At 35.1% G+C, this 17421-nt stretch overlaps 1 protein-coding gene across 5 annotated transcripts in view; it reads right to left on the minus strand.

Annotated features, from left to right (window-relative positions):
- Positions 1-17421, minus strand: part of ATP8A1 (ATPase phospholipid transporting 8A1) — a 244089-nt gene that overhangs the window by 166757 nt on the left and 59911 nt on the right. For 2 of the 5 annotated variants that reach the window (XM_088836319.1, XM_088836317.1), the window contains exons 6-9: positions 15374-15414; positions 5959-6032; positions 3363-3432; positions 1411-1538 (exon numbers count right to left, since the gene is read on the minus strand). In XM_088836319.1, coding sequence (XP_088692445.1) covers positions 1411-1538; positions 3363-3432; positions 5959-6032; positions 15374-15414 — 313 coding nt within the window. Of the gene's footprint in view, positions 1-1410; positions 1539-3362; positions 3433-5958; positions 6033-9238; positions 9313-15373; positions 15415-17421 lie in introns of all 5 variants that reach the window. The other 3 variants (XM_088836318.1, XM_088836316.1, XM_088836320.1) reach the window with 2 other exon arrangements.

Raw genomic sequence — 17421 nt, forward strand, 5'->3', positions numbered from 1 at the left:
GGTTTCTTCACTCTCTTGATTTCTATGCTACCAAACTGATCACAGTCTGCTTTGTCAGTCCTTCCTCTTAGTCTTAATGCTGTCCTAAGACAGCCCTCTCCACGTTTCTAACTGTACCCGTTCATCCCCAGGGATTTCTTCCAATCCCACAGCTTTAAATATCTATGCCAAATTCTCTTAGATTTATTTCATGAATCTGGACCTCTATCCCAAATTTCATGCATATGTGTTTTAACTGCCTCCTGATATCTGTTTGGACATTACAAACTTTTTAAGTCCACCACCAAACAGCTGATATTGCCCCTCAAAAAATGCCAGCTGATCCCCATTTCACTCAGTATAACACCCTTGCAATGACATACAAAGCCTAGTATGACCTGGCTCACTATTACCTCTCAGTTCTTCTACTAACCCCTTCCTCGGTCATTCCACTCCAACCACACTGGCGTCGATGACATACCATAATCACTCCAGGTACTTTCCCTCTCTCCAATGATGTAACCATACAGGTGATAATTTGTACTTTCTATTCCTTCCATCTAAAATCATCTCCCTTCAGATATTCAAATACTGACTTCCTTATCTTCTACTCACCTTTGCCCCAATGTTACCTTCTCAATGAACCAATATCCGCCTTCCTGCAGCCATATTTGCTAAAAGTGTTTCCCTCCCAAGAACTCCCAATCTCTCTTATCCTGGGTTATTTTTTCAAAAGCATTTATCACTTTGTAACACAGTATAAAATTTTCTTGTCATTTTATTGTTGGTCTGTTTGCCCCTCCCTTACTGCAAGAAAGTGTTTTTCAAGGTCAGGCAGATTTGTCTGCTTTTTCCATTGTGTCTCCTTAAAATCTGCAACTGACCTGGTCTCCTGGGTACAGGGTGACTGGGTATAGGATGAGGGAAGAGGCAAGAAACAGGAGGGGAAAAGAAGGGGATGGAGAAGGGCAGGAAGCAGGTATAAAGGTGACTACAGATAAAATGGCCTAGAAAAGGGCATATGCAGTTACACAGAGAACACAAGAAACTATCCAGGACAATAAATCCCTGTGGGTAGAGTCTGAACTCCTTGAGGCATTAGAGATTACAGGAAAGGACCCAGGTCATAGAGAGTGACAGCTAAGTCTGTAAGTATTCTGGCCAAAGAAGAAACCACTAAACAATGTGCCAGAAGCCTGGCATACCCAGGAAAATATCCAACTCTCAGCTGACAGGAACCCTGGGAAGCCTTTAGCTATATGAAGTGTACAGGGTTAAGAGCGCTTTCACAAAAGAACTCTGGGTAGAAGTAATACAAAATGTTTAAGAGAGTTTGAGTTATCAAACTTAGAGAATAAGAAAATATGTACCTAGGTCAGTAATACCCTACAACAGAGTGATGTGTGTTTTTATGAAGACCAATTTACATACCTGTGTCCATCAAGCCTTATGTTTCCAACAAAATCATAGAGATGTCTGTTTGGACTTTCACACTCAATTCTGCCAGAGAGTCTCATCAAACTGTCAATGTCTTTTATATCTGATGTTGCTGGTAAGCCCTGTTTAGAAATTTTTAAATTAGCATAGAGTATATTAAATAAGTTGTATGTGGGAGGGAACAGTGAATCCTGAATTCATCCACATCTTAAAATCTAAGAGATCCCACTATTTTAGAACAATTATTCCCCCCTCTTGTCGTCAGATCAAAACTAGTGGATATCTTCCTCTCAACTTGCATGTGGGTTTTTTTTTGAACGAAAGTATTTAGGAGGATAGGGCAGATTTTGTGAAAATTCTAAAATATCTTAAAGAGATTATAAACTAGTCTGCAAGGATATTTTGAATTAAAGTCTTCAAAGAACTGTTTGCTTCCAAAAATAAGATATTCAGCATTATGCAGTCTAAATCTGTCTGCTGAATTTCATAAAGGGAATGTAAAACAAGTAGAATCTATGCCAAGAGAGTAGTTATGTTTTTATTCTTTCAGTCCATGGAGAAGGAAAACGCCTACACAGTTTTTCCCTCTGTCCACCAGGAACTGGCTGGCACTGAGCAGCCTTCACTTCCGTGGCAGGTTGAGTTCAGGTGCTGTGATGACCTTCTGCTTCCACCACAACCCAACGTTCTCACGTCATTTTCACCATTTGTCTAGAACCCAAGAGGATACTTTCTTTAATGTCCCTTTTAAAAATTTAAAAACTTTACAGTGACTTTCTATTAGGAAAGGTATGAGAAAAAAATATAGAAATCTAACCAATTCTCTGAGATTAGGGAGCCTTTAGGAATCTTTTGCCTTTTCATACTGTTCATGGTGTTCTCAAGGCAAGAATACTGAAGTGGTTTGCCATTCCCTTCTCCAGTGGACCACATACTGTCAGACCTCTCCACCATGACCCGTCTGTCTTGGGTGGCCCCACACAGCATGGCTTAGTTTCATTGAGTTAGACAGGGCTGTGCACATGAGTTTGAGTGAACTCTGGGAGTTGGTGATGGACAGGGAGGCCTGGCATGCTGCGATTCATGGGGTTGCAAAGAGTCGGACACGACTGAGCGACTGAACTGAACTGAACTGAGGAATCTTTTACATATGGCAAAGCCAAATAATATGGGCCAGATAAAGGGGAAAAATAAACAAGCTAACACATGTAAAAGCACTTAGAACTACTACTATTATCATCAGAGTATTGGCTTTTACATAAAATATTAAAAATATTACAAAATCGTTCCTATCTGATGAATCATATTTAATGAGGCAAGTAAAACTCAATTTTCCATAATATTTAACTCTTCTAGTTTATAAAACTACTTCATTGTGGTTCAATGAGAAAAGACTTGCAAGTGAACAGAACTGCCTCAACTCGAGACAACAGTATTAAGAAATAAAGCTATAGGGGTTCAGAACAAAACTCAAAAATGTTTCACTTTTGTGTGAGAATTATTTTGAGCTAAAGGCAGTGGAGATCCTGAGGGTTCAAGAGAAACTACTGTCCCTCCCTTAACTATCTAGAACTTAAATTATGGGTTTTTCCCAGAGAAGAGTTATTGCCAGAGATAAACTTTATTTAAAGTGGGCCCATCCATCTGGCAGGACACACATCTAATTACCAAACATCTGCTCTTCTTACCATCCTGTAAATGACCCTCGGGCCCTCCCATTACTTAGCTCAGATTGGCATCGCTGTCTTTGAGCCTCTCATGTATGTGGGATTCCATTATATATGAAATTAAATTTGATTTTCCTCCTGTTAATATGTCTCATGTCAATTTCATTCTTAGACCAGCCAGAAGAACCTAGAAGAGTAAAGTTTTCTTCCTCTCCAAAAAAGTTCTCAATTCCATGTAAGAGAACAATAATAATTCCATAAACCTATATTTGATCTTACCTGTCTAATTTTCAGGTTTGTTTCACCATCTAAGTTGGATGTTTCAATGTAGCACATGGCCTGGGGCTCACTGTTTTTTTTAATGGAAAAGCACAAAGATTTAGTTGGGGACGGAAACCATAATAATAACATTTAAAATGCTTAGGCTTACTGAAGCCTTTCATTCTAAACAAAGTTAGTTACCTAGTTTCTTGATGTCTTTCATTCTAACCACAAAATGCTATGAGGCAGAACCCATGCATGACAACCCATGGATCAGATGTTCAGCCAGAGGACCCCAAAGCAATATCCTGACAACAATCAGTACTGACCTTCAAGATCATGTAAATAATTAGATTTGTCACACTATACTTAAATCTTTCCTCATATAGACACAACACAGACTGTATCTGAAATGTAAAGCAGCTTTGTGTCATATCTTTAGCTCAAAAATATCAAGTGAGATCTCATGCTCATAGCCCACATGTAAATTGATTAAGAGATGGATTAGAAAATTCCAGATTGTTGCTTCTATAAACTTGTATTTGCATATTTGTATTGTATTATACTGCATCTTTAGAAAAGATGAATAGGCTTATGTGGACCATAATATTTAAAATTTAAGGCTACTTTAAAAAACTGTACAAACATATTTTACAATTAAAGTAGATATACACTTTCTTTCCCTTAATTTTTCTGTCCTATTTCTTAGAGTTGCTTCAGAGATGTGAGGCAGCAAAAAATCAGCCAACCTGGCCGTGACCTGAACCTAGAAGGTTCACTCTATGGGTCCCCACCAGAGTGTTTTAGTCAAGTTTAGTGTGCAGTGGCTGGTGTTAAGGGGCCCCTGTTCTCTAGTGCTGTCACAGGAGCACGCCCCTGAATGTCCTGTAATCTGCCCCTTCATGTGCTAATTTTACTTGCTCAGCAACTACAGCCAGGTGAGTCTGTAGCCCCACTGTATAATCTGATCCTCAACTATAAGGAAAAGCACTTTGAAGTTAAATCAATCTTAACAGCACTTGCTTATATGAAAAGCCAATCAGTTAACATCATATAGTAACTATGAGTGTAATTTCTGATAAGTATGTATACTCAAAGAAATTCCTAAGTCACAAACACCTGGAATTTTCTAATCAACTTCCAATTTGTACATGTGTAAAGCAGAAGATTCTGAGTTTCAGACATGAGCACACTGTTTAGTTTTATTGGCTTGAAGACTTGTGAAAAGTACTGAAATTCATGGTCATTAATCAAATATTTTACAGATTTATTTTAAAGTAAACTCGCAAGTCCTTTAATTTCTCTACGGGCTTTTTTTTTTTCTTTTCTTTTTCTATAAAGGCTGATACTTTTTTCCCAACTGGATAAGTTTTTCAATATCTATATTTTCACTTTATCAATTAAGGTTCTATTTTTTATTACTGTCACAATAGTAATTTAGTTCTATCACTTGCTCCCAATTTGTAATTTACTTATATATACATTCAAAATAAAAATGGTTTATAAAATTTTATAAAACATATCTTCTGATAATACAGAAGGATAACAAATGCTAAATGACCATTGCCAATTCCATATTTTAACAGTGAAAAGCATTAAATTTCTACTGATCAATATAGCCAAGGCCATTCTCACATCAAATGAGAATAATGGTCTATCTTTTTTTTCTCCCATGAAACCACTTTTCTAGAACCTCAAATGGCAAGTAAGTTAGAAAGGTAAATGGCCGGTTTCTCTTTGAAATGGGGTAAATAAAATATATCTCCAAATTCAGAACATTCTTAATCTCTTACAAAAACTGTTTTTGCAGGAGTTCTTGACAGTGTTATGAAAAGGCAGCAAGAAGTCTCAGATAAGGATTCATGCTAGATAATTATCAATTCAGCAAATTATGATGACACTCAAAACACAAACTACTGAAAGGCAAAGCAGGCTTTTAGATTAGTAAGTGGAAAGATGAAACAAGATGCTTATCACAATACAGACACTAGTAGACAGCTGAAGTTGATCAGAGTAACGTGCACTTTGTCACTAGTTACAAGAGGGATAAATACTGATCCCAAAGCATGCAGTATCAACTGTACAACATCCAGCTTTGTGCAGGGGGTCCTCTGTAAGCCCTACAAGCCCAAATTATAGCCACAACTGCTATGGGATTCTACTGAACTTACAGAAAATCTCAAATACATGACAAATGTTTACAATTATAAAAATTTCTCAATAACAGTTTTTCATATAACTCTTAACATTGTTCAGAACAGTATCCTGGAGAGGTACTAAATGAAGCCTCAGTATTTAGGCAAGTTGTTAAAATGAATATATAGTAATGATGCATAGGAAATTAAAATCTACCTTTACTGGCATGCCTCATGGACTCCGACTCCTGTTGATAACAACAGGAGCTGATTTGCCCACTCGAGGGATGAACATCATTCAACAATGTATTCATAAAAGGACTTTGAAACATCTGTGAAATATCCATCACCAAGAAGTATAAAATGTTTGTGTTTTCAAGGAACAGATACAAAGCTCAACCATCTTTGGGTGCAAGCTGCTTTCTGGTGAAGGGTGAGGATCCACATACACACATCCTGTACAACTCAGTGGTTCTAACCTTGAGGACAGGCTGATGAGATCTGCTGGGAGATGCTCCCCATTGGTCACTTTCACTATTTCCCCTACTGCCACCTACAGGTCCCAGTTTAAAATAATTAAAACAAAAAAATGAATAACAGAGGGGAAAAAATAAAACAAACAAATGGACAAAAGAGACAGAAAGTTTGAAATTATTATAGAAAATAATACATGTTAATAAAAATGTCTAATGCCAATTTTTTCAAAACTTATTTTGATCAGGTCTAAAGGCACAAGAAAATTGAATATTTAAGAATCACTTATTTGCTTTTAAGCCCAATTTTCAATTTTTAATACAGAAACTTTTGATTTCTAAAATTTTACTCATAAGCATATCTGAGCAAACTAAATAAAAACATGTTTTTATATAGAGAGCTACTTTATGTAATAGATCTTCCTTTCTCCAATTCCTCACTCTCTTGTCATCTATTGTATATCCACTCCTATCCAAGAAGAAAAGAGATAATGGTGAAAACTACTTTTAGGCTTTTGTAAAACTGAGTATACTGTACTATCTTCCCTCCTGCTGCTGCTGCTGCTAAGTCACTTCAGTCTACACACATACTAAAAAAATCTTCATTAAAATGTTCTGATTCCAAACATTTTAAAGGTTAATTGCATAAACAGCTTAACATATTTAATGTAAAGCTGCAAAAGCATGGATCTGGGAAGTTATAATTGTAGACTTTTGAGTTATTTACTAATAAAGTTTTGGCAATGAACAGTTTGAGAGAACAAGTCTTTGAATCTAGGAGAAATTTTTCAGAGAAGGTATGAAATTGATATGGCAAGAATCTATCTGAATTTGGATTAATAGCTTGGTTTATTTTACTGTATTTTATACGTTGTGAACCCATATATGTGTTTTTGTTATATGCTAAAATTTCAGTTTCTTCATTTCAAAATGAATATCAATGAAACACAGTAACTTTCAACCATGTTCATACTTTAATTTCAAACTGCCTCTAAGAAGATGTACTAATACTATTAGTATTAATAAATTAAAAATTTAGAACTTAGAATATTATAAACTCTTGTTTTGCTTTTTTCCTAAATGGTGCTCACTTGCTGGTGAAAACCACCATGTCTTTATTTTGATAGTGGACAGGGTAATATAATGAGATACTAGATTAGGAGTTAGGTATTCCAACCCTGACCCAGTCAATGGATAAAGCAAAATGACTAAAAACAAGACAAAGTCAAAATTCATCTTTCTGTTAATGGTGGCAAAAGCTTCTGACTACTTATTGAGGCTAATGTAGGTTCACAAGAGCCAAGCAAGGCAAAAATATTTTGAGAAAAAAAATTTCAAAAAACCAATAAAACCCCCAGAAAGGTGGTATTTTGTCACTAGGTAGAAATATTTAATAGCACAGGCTTTATGCTTTACTTTGATTCCATTAAATAACAAAAAGCAGTGAATCAGATAATCTTTTTAAAAGTAATCGTCTGAAGGACGTTAATCATAGTAGATGTATACGAAGATACAGAAACCACTCTGATCTACCCATATTGATAGCCACCAATAAATGGCTTTAGTGCTGAAAAAAGAAATCCTGTAACAATGTCCTCAAGTTTAAGAAACACAAGCATACAACTTATTAGCAGTTTGGATTGTATAGCGACAGATGAAAAATATTTTTAAAACTTTCAACTTAGAATTAAATAAAAATTCAAGGTAGCATAGTCAATTATCTTCATATTTTTGAACATATAAAAACGAAAATTGTACTTAATGTTTCAGCATATGATGGTCTCTATGGTAAGTTATGTCTTTACAATAAGTTTAATCAGGAAAATATCAAGTTTCCTAAAGTGCTGGAATGCTTCACTATCCTTTTGAACTTTGTTGTATGACATTCAGGTAGTCCATCATTCATTACATCTATCTAAACTTTTACTTAGTACCACCAAGTGTGTGTCATTCTGCTGGTTAGCCATTCTTAAAAGACTATCAGTCTAAACTGAAAGCAGAATCAGGGAATATTGAGAGTCTGATCATTTAATCCATCTTCCTCACTTTGAAAGATGTGAAGTCAAGGTTTGAGACAGTAAGTTTCTGGTTCAAAATCACCACGCCAAGATAAGAATCCTGGGATTTGCTTTCTAAGCAAAGCTCGCTAGGACCTGACAATGACAGTAAGCGTACTGTTGACTCATTCTCACAGGGACCATTACCAGCATCCTTCAGTTTTAGAAACTTGCCCTGATAAAGCTAGAAGCAAAGGGAACTAAAAGCAGAAAGGTTGGTTTTAAAAGCTATTAATTTGAATCCTTCTGGAAAAAAACCAACAACAAAAACACCAATAGGTAAGTGGCACCAAAAGCTCCCAGCTATAAAATACAAAAAAATTACTATAGTTACTTCAACGACCTGTAGACTTACTTCTATAAATATCCAGAAAACTCTTATTGCTCAATTAAGTTTCCCTAATTTGTCATAAATTCAATCAGTTTAAATAATGACCTGATTAAACAGATTTTGAAAAAAGGACACTGTCCATATTTATATATGGATTTTACAAATAAAACTGTCCAAGGAAATGATGATAAACAACCTCCAAAATAGTAAAAACATTTTTCTTAATTTATATTAGGACTAACTTTACAGTTTTCAAGCCTAAAGCCATTTGAAAGTCACATTCTTTAAAGGGTAACAGTGCCATATGACCAATTTATGACTATCTTAAATACGAGCAAAACAAAAATTACCTAAATTCAGTAAGAAAGAACTTAAAAGAAAGAAAAAAGTGCTTCAGTTTTTGTTGGAAGAATATAATATTTCAAAAGACATGATGACAAAAAAGAAATCATTTATCCATTTTCTTGTACCAGTGCACCATAATGATCAAGAAACTTTGGAGGGATACATGAATGCATCATAAAGGAATTTATCATGAACAAAGATTGCAAGATAAATCAACAGTACCCAATCCATGTATTATATAAAATAAGTGATAGGAAATCTTACAAGAGTTAGTAGTCTATACAAACAGATCTGAACACATTCAGAGGGAGAGTAGGCTCTTAACTGTAATTATAATTTCTGAATTTTAAAGCATAGTACCTATCACTTATTCTATATGGCAAACATGAAAGAGTCCTTTAAGTCCAATCAATCTTTTAAATGTTTAGTTCAAAATCATTAGAGAGGTTTAAAATTCTTCGTTTATTCCTTATTTCCTTGGAGAAATCACAAGGTCAATGCAGGGTAGAGAAACCATCCTCTACACTGTTTGAGCATCAGTAGGTATCTCTACCTTGATGAGAGAAGTACAGTGTCAGCAGGTATATACTCTTTGCCTTTTATTATAACTATATCTCCAACATTTACCTGAAAGAAAACTGGGAATTGGTTAATTATCTGCATTGAAAATAGTTACAAATACATAACCCATTGTATCTAAGCAGAGAATACAGTAAGAAATGCTTATTGGCAAACAAGAACCACTTATCTTCACAAAATGGCATAAAATTATCTAGAAGTGAGGCCAAGGACGGGGCAATCCTTTAAAAAGAAAAAACAAATACATAATCTGTATTTTACCACCTAAGTAACATAGCGTAATAAAAATAAATTTCATCCACTCTGGTCACTTAATTGACATCTCATCGTCTCATGATTCTCTCCCTATGACATAAAAATAAAAAGGAGGAATTTTCCAAATGAAATCATTACCCTGTTTAAGGGAATCTCAATATAACTGGAAAAACTATGTATGTATATATCACTACTCCTCAGATGATCTTAGTTAAAATTCATATTTTAGAGAGGGAAAAAAAGAGTTTTAGATTTTCAGTTATTTCCCCAGATCATAAAGGAAGAGCTTAGACTCAAACCCACACTGAGCTGTCTGCAAAGTCTGATTTTGCATAAACAAATACAATGAAATGATCACTGCATTTTAAATTGAAAAAGAAAAACCAGTTTAAGTATCTTTCTTATTTTACTACTTGTTAGCATTAGTGTGAGCACCATCTGAAGACAAATTAAAGATATACTGTGTCAGAAACTTACAAGTAATTTAAAGGATAGGTTTGTCACAGAGCTTTTGGCAAACAGAGTAACTGCAACTAAGTAGCAACTTGGTGTGCTGGCCAAGTTGAGCAAATTACACTGATAGCCAAGAAATTAGACCTCACTCTTAGCAGCCAAAAAAACCTAAAAGTTTTACTATTTAATCAAGGGAAGAAAAGTACTTTTTCTTGTGGGGGGCGGTGTTAAAGCTTTTTTGTTCTCTCCCCTCTCTACTTTTCCTTGAATCCCAAAATAATACTTTTCTGTGCGGGCCGGGTGGGGGGAGGTGGTGGTGTGGGGAAGAGACTGATGTCCTCAGTGGGAATCACAATAAGAAGAAAGCCCTCTGTGGTCCAGTATATACCACGGGAGAGACAAGGTAGGGAAGGCTGGAGGAGACCTTCTCATCTATGGTATGTATGCTGGTTATCTAGGTAAGGAAACTCTGAACACCTCGATTCGAAAGAGATTTGTTTCAAATGAAATCTGGACTATCTGAGACTGACAGACTGTCAGGGACCTTGGAATCAAACACCCCCTTCCTTAAAAAAAGGGGGAAACTGGGAAAATAAAAAATAGCATACATAGGTATATACTGGCCCTTAAAGTAATGTATTGTGACAGTACTCTGATAGCACTCACTAAAAGCAAGATAAACAGAACAACCTTATCTGCAGCCAGAGCACCAGGAGAGAATTTTACACAGGTAGCCATTTAACTGCAGCTTAATCATCTCCTGTGTGTTAACATTTGCTCTTCAATCAGACTATTCTTCATAAGGTCAGAATCACATTTGACTATACATAAGTCTATTCTTAAGTCTGTTAGACGCTAAGATATTGCACTATTTTCCAAAATCTTCATTCATCGTAAGACCAATGAAAGGCTTATAGTTAGTAAACTGAAAACTAAAAGAAAGTATCAGCATCTTACATGGTCTAACATGGTTACCCTAAAGGTTTAGGAAGACCAAGGGCTCAGCGAATGCTAAGGTCGTTCTCATTGCCTGTGAAGGGACTTACTCCCTCCTTCTGATGCCTAGGTTTTAGCTCACTTTCTTAAACACCTCTTTCTTATTGGGTTCTGAGCTTCTAATGTGCTGTTCATTTCTGTTTTCAGACTGGTATGTGCATAGGAATAGACAGAACAGAAAGTCAAGATGCCAAAAATTCTTTTGACCACGTTGTTCTAATGAAAGTTATCATGACAAAGCAGTTTTAGTCCCCAAAATACTTAAAGTTTAAAAAAATACTTAGGGCTTCTGGCCACTACCTTGAGCCTTCTCAAGTGATTAACATTAGAAATTATAATTGAGGATTATGAAAAAGGTTATCAGACTACAATAGACTGAAGATCTGATATGTTGAATTGCAGGCTCCAGCATATTTATCTTTTTACTAAGGAATTTTTGAAGATATGAATTCTTAATCCAAAGAACCAGATTTCATGGTAGAAACTTCAGGCATTAAAGCAGCTGTACAGTGATTTTACAGGGGCATATGGCCCACTACTCCATGCTTTTCTTTAAAGACTGAAAAAACATTTTGATTCTAAGATTCTTCACCTAATTTTTTTGCCTGCTACTATTTCAAAAACATGTGAACACTCTCAACTGCATCTTAACCTTAAGAACTGATCTCTGTGGTAAGAGTAAAGAAGACAGCTGTTGATTTTCAGGAGTGGGAATGCAATGCCTTTTTCAGGGCTTTGTGACTGTAATATTTTCTTAGAAAACCAGATACTGGCCATTTAACCTTGTGCAACAAAGAAAAGGCTTCTGAACAAAAACTGGAGGGATAAACTGTGAGTGTTTGAGAGCTGAAGTCTGCCCATCTATGAATGACAGGGTGGACACTGTGCAAATTTGTAGGTCCTCTGAGAAACATTAAAAAGCAACCGCAGCAGCCACACACTCAGAAAGGCCAAGAAAGAAAGAACCCCAAACTTAAAGTCCATTTGCACTAAAGTTTATATTACGCTGGCAAATGGATCAGACTCTTGGTTTTGCTTTATTGATTTTATTTTTAATTGCACAAAATATCACATAAGCTAAAGAAAAGCCTTGCCTTACAATCTGGTTAACAGAACAGCCAGCCTGTTTTCATACCAGTTCACTTAGTGTTCAATAAATTATTTCTACATCACCAGCATCTTGGTGTACACCATCCCATTCTTTTCGCCTCTGATTATTCTATGACACAGTGACTCTATTGTGAGCTTACTGCTTAGCAGATATATTCAATAAGTATTTGCTTCGTTCCTTCGTTCCGTCGCTCAGTCGTGTCCGACTCTCTGCGACCCCGTGGACTGTAGCCTACCAGGCTTCTCCGTCCATGGGATTCTCCAGGCAAGAATACTGGAGTGGGTTACCATTTCCTTCTCCAGGGGATCTTCCCAACCCAGGGATCGAACCCGGGTCTCCCACATTGGAGGCAGATGCTTTAACCTCTGAGCCACCAGGGAAGCCCAAGTATTTGCTAAGTGATGCTATAAAATTTTTCTGTGTGTTGCACAATATTTGAAACTACAGCTTTTACTTGTCACAAAATATACCAGAGTATGGAATGTCATAATTTATTTATAAAATGCTTTCACTATTTCTGGATATCCACATATTGTTAACTTTTTGCTATTATAAATAATGTTAAATGATAATATTTTCTTGGGATAAATTCCCAGAAATCTTTTTTTGTTGTTGTCAATATGAAGACATAAACTGCTAAATCTACAATACTATATGAATAAAAGACTTCATAAAAATTCTGAAATATAAAAATTTTTCCTTGATAGCAAACGAGACCTCAGTATTGTTTAAATTTGCAGCTTGTATTATTAGGCTGAATATTATACAGAGCCTGGTTGCTTATTATATATTTCTTGTTAGTTTTTGCCAACTTTTATTTCCTATCTAGATAACAACAATTTCAATCTTTTGTCATATTTGGTGCAAATATTTCCAGAATTTCTCTGTTTATTTGTGTGTTGCAGAATTGATTCAAATTTTATGTAATCAAATTCCATAAATCCTTGAGATGTTGATCTTATTCTTCTCCAAATATTAAGATTTTTCATTCTATTTGTATGTTTTTCAAAAACAATATTTTAACATTTTCTTCTAGTCAGTTGAAATTTATTTTAGCCTAGGCTATGACTTAGACATAAAGTGTACTATTCTCGAAATTGCTAATCTGTCATCCCAACATGATTTATTAAATAATCCTTTTACATGTGATTTTCCTCCTCTTTTATTAAATATTAAATAGGCTTTAGTTCAAGGCATTCTTTTTTTTGGTTTTATGCTATTCATCAAAGTATATATGTGCAACAGATCCACACTATTTTCATAACTTTTCATTTTATGTATATTTAATCCTTGCACACTGTTAATTTTCCAAAATAGTCTTCTATTTTCTCAACTGTTTGTTTTTGAAGTTACAATGAATAATTGAGTAAACTCTTGAGGAAAAAGGAGTAATTTCCCTGAGGTTACGATATATTATTACTTTTGAAGAAGTGGGGCTTTGTTTTCCTAGGAATATGACACATTTGCCTATTTATGTGAAACTTTAACATTTAAAGTTTCAAGATTTTCTTTACAGCAGTCATATATATATTTCAAGTTTATTTGTAAGTATCCCACATGCCACTAGGAATGAGATCTCTTTTTTCATTGTATTTTTCTAAATTGTTATTGCTGATAAAAGTCATGTCAATTTCTGAATATTTATCTTGAATTCATCACTGAGCCAACTTCTAATAACTTTAATTAGCTAAGTGTCTACTTCTAGTTATTAAGTAACATCAGTTCATTTTGGCTGGATGACTTTTTGCAACATGTTAAATTCTACCCCTCTATTTCTCAAAGTGGGATATCCAGGGAAGGTGTGGCATTGAACTCCAAGACAACTGACAATGCTATTAATCATGGGCTGGTAAATTAATTTTCTGTCCGTGAAAAATTGGAAAAGTTAAAATAATCCACTCAGTCTTGGAATAATGACTGCCCAATAGGAAAATAAAACATTAAAATGAATTTAAATTAATTTTAGGGTGAGGTAGTGGATGATTATCTCCTGACTTTACAACTATTTTATTTTCTAAGCAAGCACTCAAGGTAAGAAGAAATTGTTATCAATTTCTTTGGATATGCATTTATGTTAATTACCTGACAATCCTAGTAAATGAAATATATCAATAATAAAAATCAATTTATCGTACTTGACTATATCCTACTTCCCTTCTCTATAGTGTTTAAATCCACAAGTACTATATAACAGCATAAAGGAAACTTCTTTTGAAACAGTAAGTTGAGCTTTTTTGTTTTTTCTATTTTGTGCCTCTGCGAAAAAGGGAACTGATACAGAAATAAGGAAAGAACAAAGTATTTTCCTCTTTGTTACTTTCATGTCAAAAACCAAAGACAGGGAGAGTAATGACTTTTCACACATCCAGAAAAGGAGATGTCAATCTTTATTTCGGCCACTGATTTAAAATCAAAATGCAATTAGTTCAGAGGGATTCCTGTTACCTGGGAGGATACAAGGTGACTGTGAATGTCACAGGGCAGAATCAAGGGCATGGCTTTTAACTGGGAAATGCGGGAGTGCAAATAAACTGAGTGTAGTTACACATCTGTTGTCCTAGCAATATGAGAAAACAAGGTCCCTGGGTGGAGTGGCCTTGCTGCAAAAAGTCTCTTACAATGTTAGGAAGGTTATTCACTTGTGGATGACTGGAGGTAAATGATCTTCCAGAACTAAAGAACTAACAATCATAGCTTACCTTTTGAAACTGGGGTCTGAAAAGCATATGAACATTTGGATAACACTTGCTAAATTGTGACTCAACTCAGTAACTGTCGTGTTAGAGGTCCTATGAGCAAATTAACTTCTTGATGTTATGGAACTGATTTTCAACTAGTTAGAAGATGATATTTAGTTAGTAAGACTTAAAAAAAAATGAATTAGCAATGTGTAAATGTGATTAGTGACAATAAAATGAATCTGAAGTAAGATATATAAATGTGAACTATCAGAATCTAATTTTTGTTTTACTTGGACAGTAGATGATTAAAGCAAAAAAATTACAACACAAAACAGTCCATGGTTAAATGAAATCTATGAAAACAGTACTCAAAATATACTATGAAAGAAACAAAAAGTTCTAAATATAACTTTAAGATAATAGTCTTTCTAATATATTGCAGAATTATTAAATGGAAATGACTAACTGAAGAAGATTCCATGTATATTTACATTATTTACTAAACATCAGTGGAATCCTTGACATTTGTTTATATCATACACAAAAATTACATCTACTAGAGTACACCTCTATGCATGTCTTCTCCTGTAACAAAATAAAAATCAATGCATACCTTTTCCCAGTGCACAATTTCCCAAGCACCATTTCTCAAAACTGGAAAGAGAAAAGGTAATAGTTTTAAGAACATTTTTATTACTCATCAAAAGACTACCTCTGATAAAATGATCATTTTTAAATGAATAGCTTCAAATAAATGAACTGGTAACAATTTTTACAGGTTTAGAAACTAATTGTGACAGCAAAAATACATAAAATTACACAAAGAAACAACCAATGTACATTTTATATCTCACGGTAAAATATTACTAACAAGGTAATCTTTTGCCGAGGGCTTTCTTTAGCACACAGAAGAATTACAAGGCTTGGCTGGAAGAGAAAGCCACAAAAATGCTTGGAAAAGGGAGAGACAAGCTTAAGACATTTCAGAAGCCAGAACAGTAGCAATGCTAAAAAAAAAAAAAAAAAAAAGATTTACAAGCATAGAAGGAATGGATTTCAAACTAGGTAGTAAAAATTTAATACATAAACCAGTAGATTAAAAAAAATCTGTACTTTTAGCTTTAAAATATTGGAAAATAGCAAATATTTGTATATTTGGTTTACTGAGAAGAAACAAAAGAAGAAGGCTATAATTAAATTATGATTGAGGGGTTGAAATTTCTGAGTTTTATTACTAGTTTGCAACAGTAAAGTTACTCGGTTTACTTTTCTTTTATTCCTACGATGCATCTGTGGCATAATACTGAATACACCCATAGACACTAACAGATAAAACAGAAAAGAGAATAAAGTGAAGCAGATAGCACACCATGGAGTTAAGAAAAAGAGTAAGTCAAGGTCAGTCAACAAATTATCCTTACAGTAAATTCCATGAGGGCAAAGCTAACATTTGCTTTGTTTAATACAATATTCTCTGGAAACAGTACAGTCCTGGTGCTAAGTAGCTGCTGGATAAATATTTGTAAGATGAATAACTTAAAGGCGAGAAAACATTAGATTCAGTTTCTTTTGATGTTAGAAGAGATGAAGGCTGAATCTTCTTAAGTAAATCACAATGATAATCTCTAAAATGTGCAATAGCAAACCTAACATTAATTACATACTCACAGTTCTGAAAAACAGTGCTATACGGGGATGACAGAGAATGAGATGGCTGGATGGCATCACTGACTTGATGGACATGAGTTTGAGTGAACTCCGGGAGTTGTGATGGGTAAGGAGGCCTGGCGTGCTGTGATTCATGGGGTCGCAAAGAGTCGGACACGACTGAGCGACTGAACTGAACTGAACTGAAATATAATCTTTTAGTGTTTCAAAATTTCCTGAACCCAGGGACTATGTCTTATTCATTTCTTTATTTCTAGTACTTAACAGCATTCCTGGCACATAAGACACTCCAGTGTGAAACAGATGAGTAAGTGCAAGGAGGAGTATTTTACAGTGAATTTTGGTGAATCAACTTCATTAATTTAAATAATTCCAAGATGAAGAGCTAACACTAAAGAATTTCCAGTAACTATATGAATAAGTTTAAGTTTCAGTGTTTACAGTTGGGGGTGAAGGATCTGAGCCCCAGCATCTAAAACTGATCCCTATGCTCTAAAACACAAGACTCTAATGCCTGCAGTTTACCCACACTGGTGGCGCTAGTGGTAAAGAACTCTTCTGCCAGTGCAGGAGACATAAGGGACACAGGTTTGATCCCTTGGTCAGGTAGATGCCCTGGAGGCAGGAATGGAAACCCACTCATGTATTCTTGCCTGGAGAATCCCACGGACAGAGAAGACTGGTTGGCTAGAGTTCACAGGGTCGCAAAGAGTTGGACATGACTGAAGCAACTTCAATAAAACTGTAAACTGCCCCTAGAGTACGAGGGGTTCAGAGTACAATGCTTGAGAGTAAAAAAGTCCTGGGTTTAGATGCCATTTCCATCGGTGTCAAGCAATATCTTCCTCAAAATTAGTTGTTACAAAGAATAAACAAATGAGAGCATTTTGCCCTTAAACACTGTGGCTACAATATTAAGGACTCAACAAGGAGCACTGGAAAAGTGCTGTTCAAATGTACATAACTGAATGATGGGGCTAAAATCTGCATAGA

Source organism: Moschus berezovskii, chromosome 5 (assembly GCF_049115385.1).
Source record: "Moschus berezovskii isolate FMDL1 chromosome 5, NW_MosBer_1.0, whole genome shotgun sequence".
In the NCBI taxonomy this organism is placed as follows: domain Eukaryota; kingdom Metazoa; phylum Chordata; class Mammalia; order Artiodactyla; family Moschidae; genus Moschus; species Moschus berezovskii.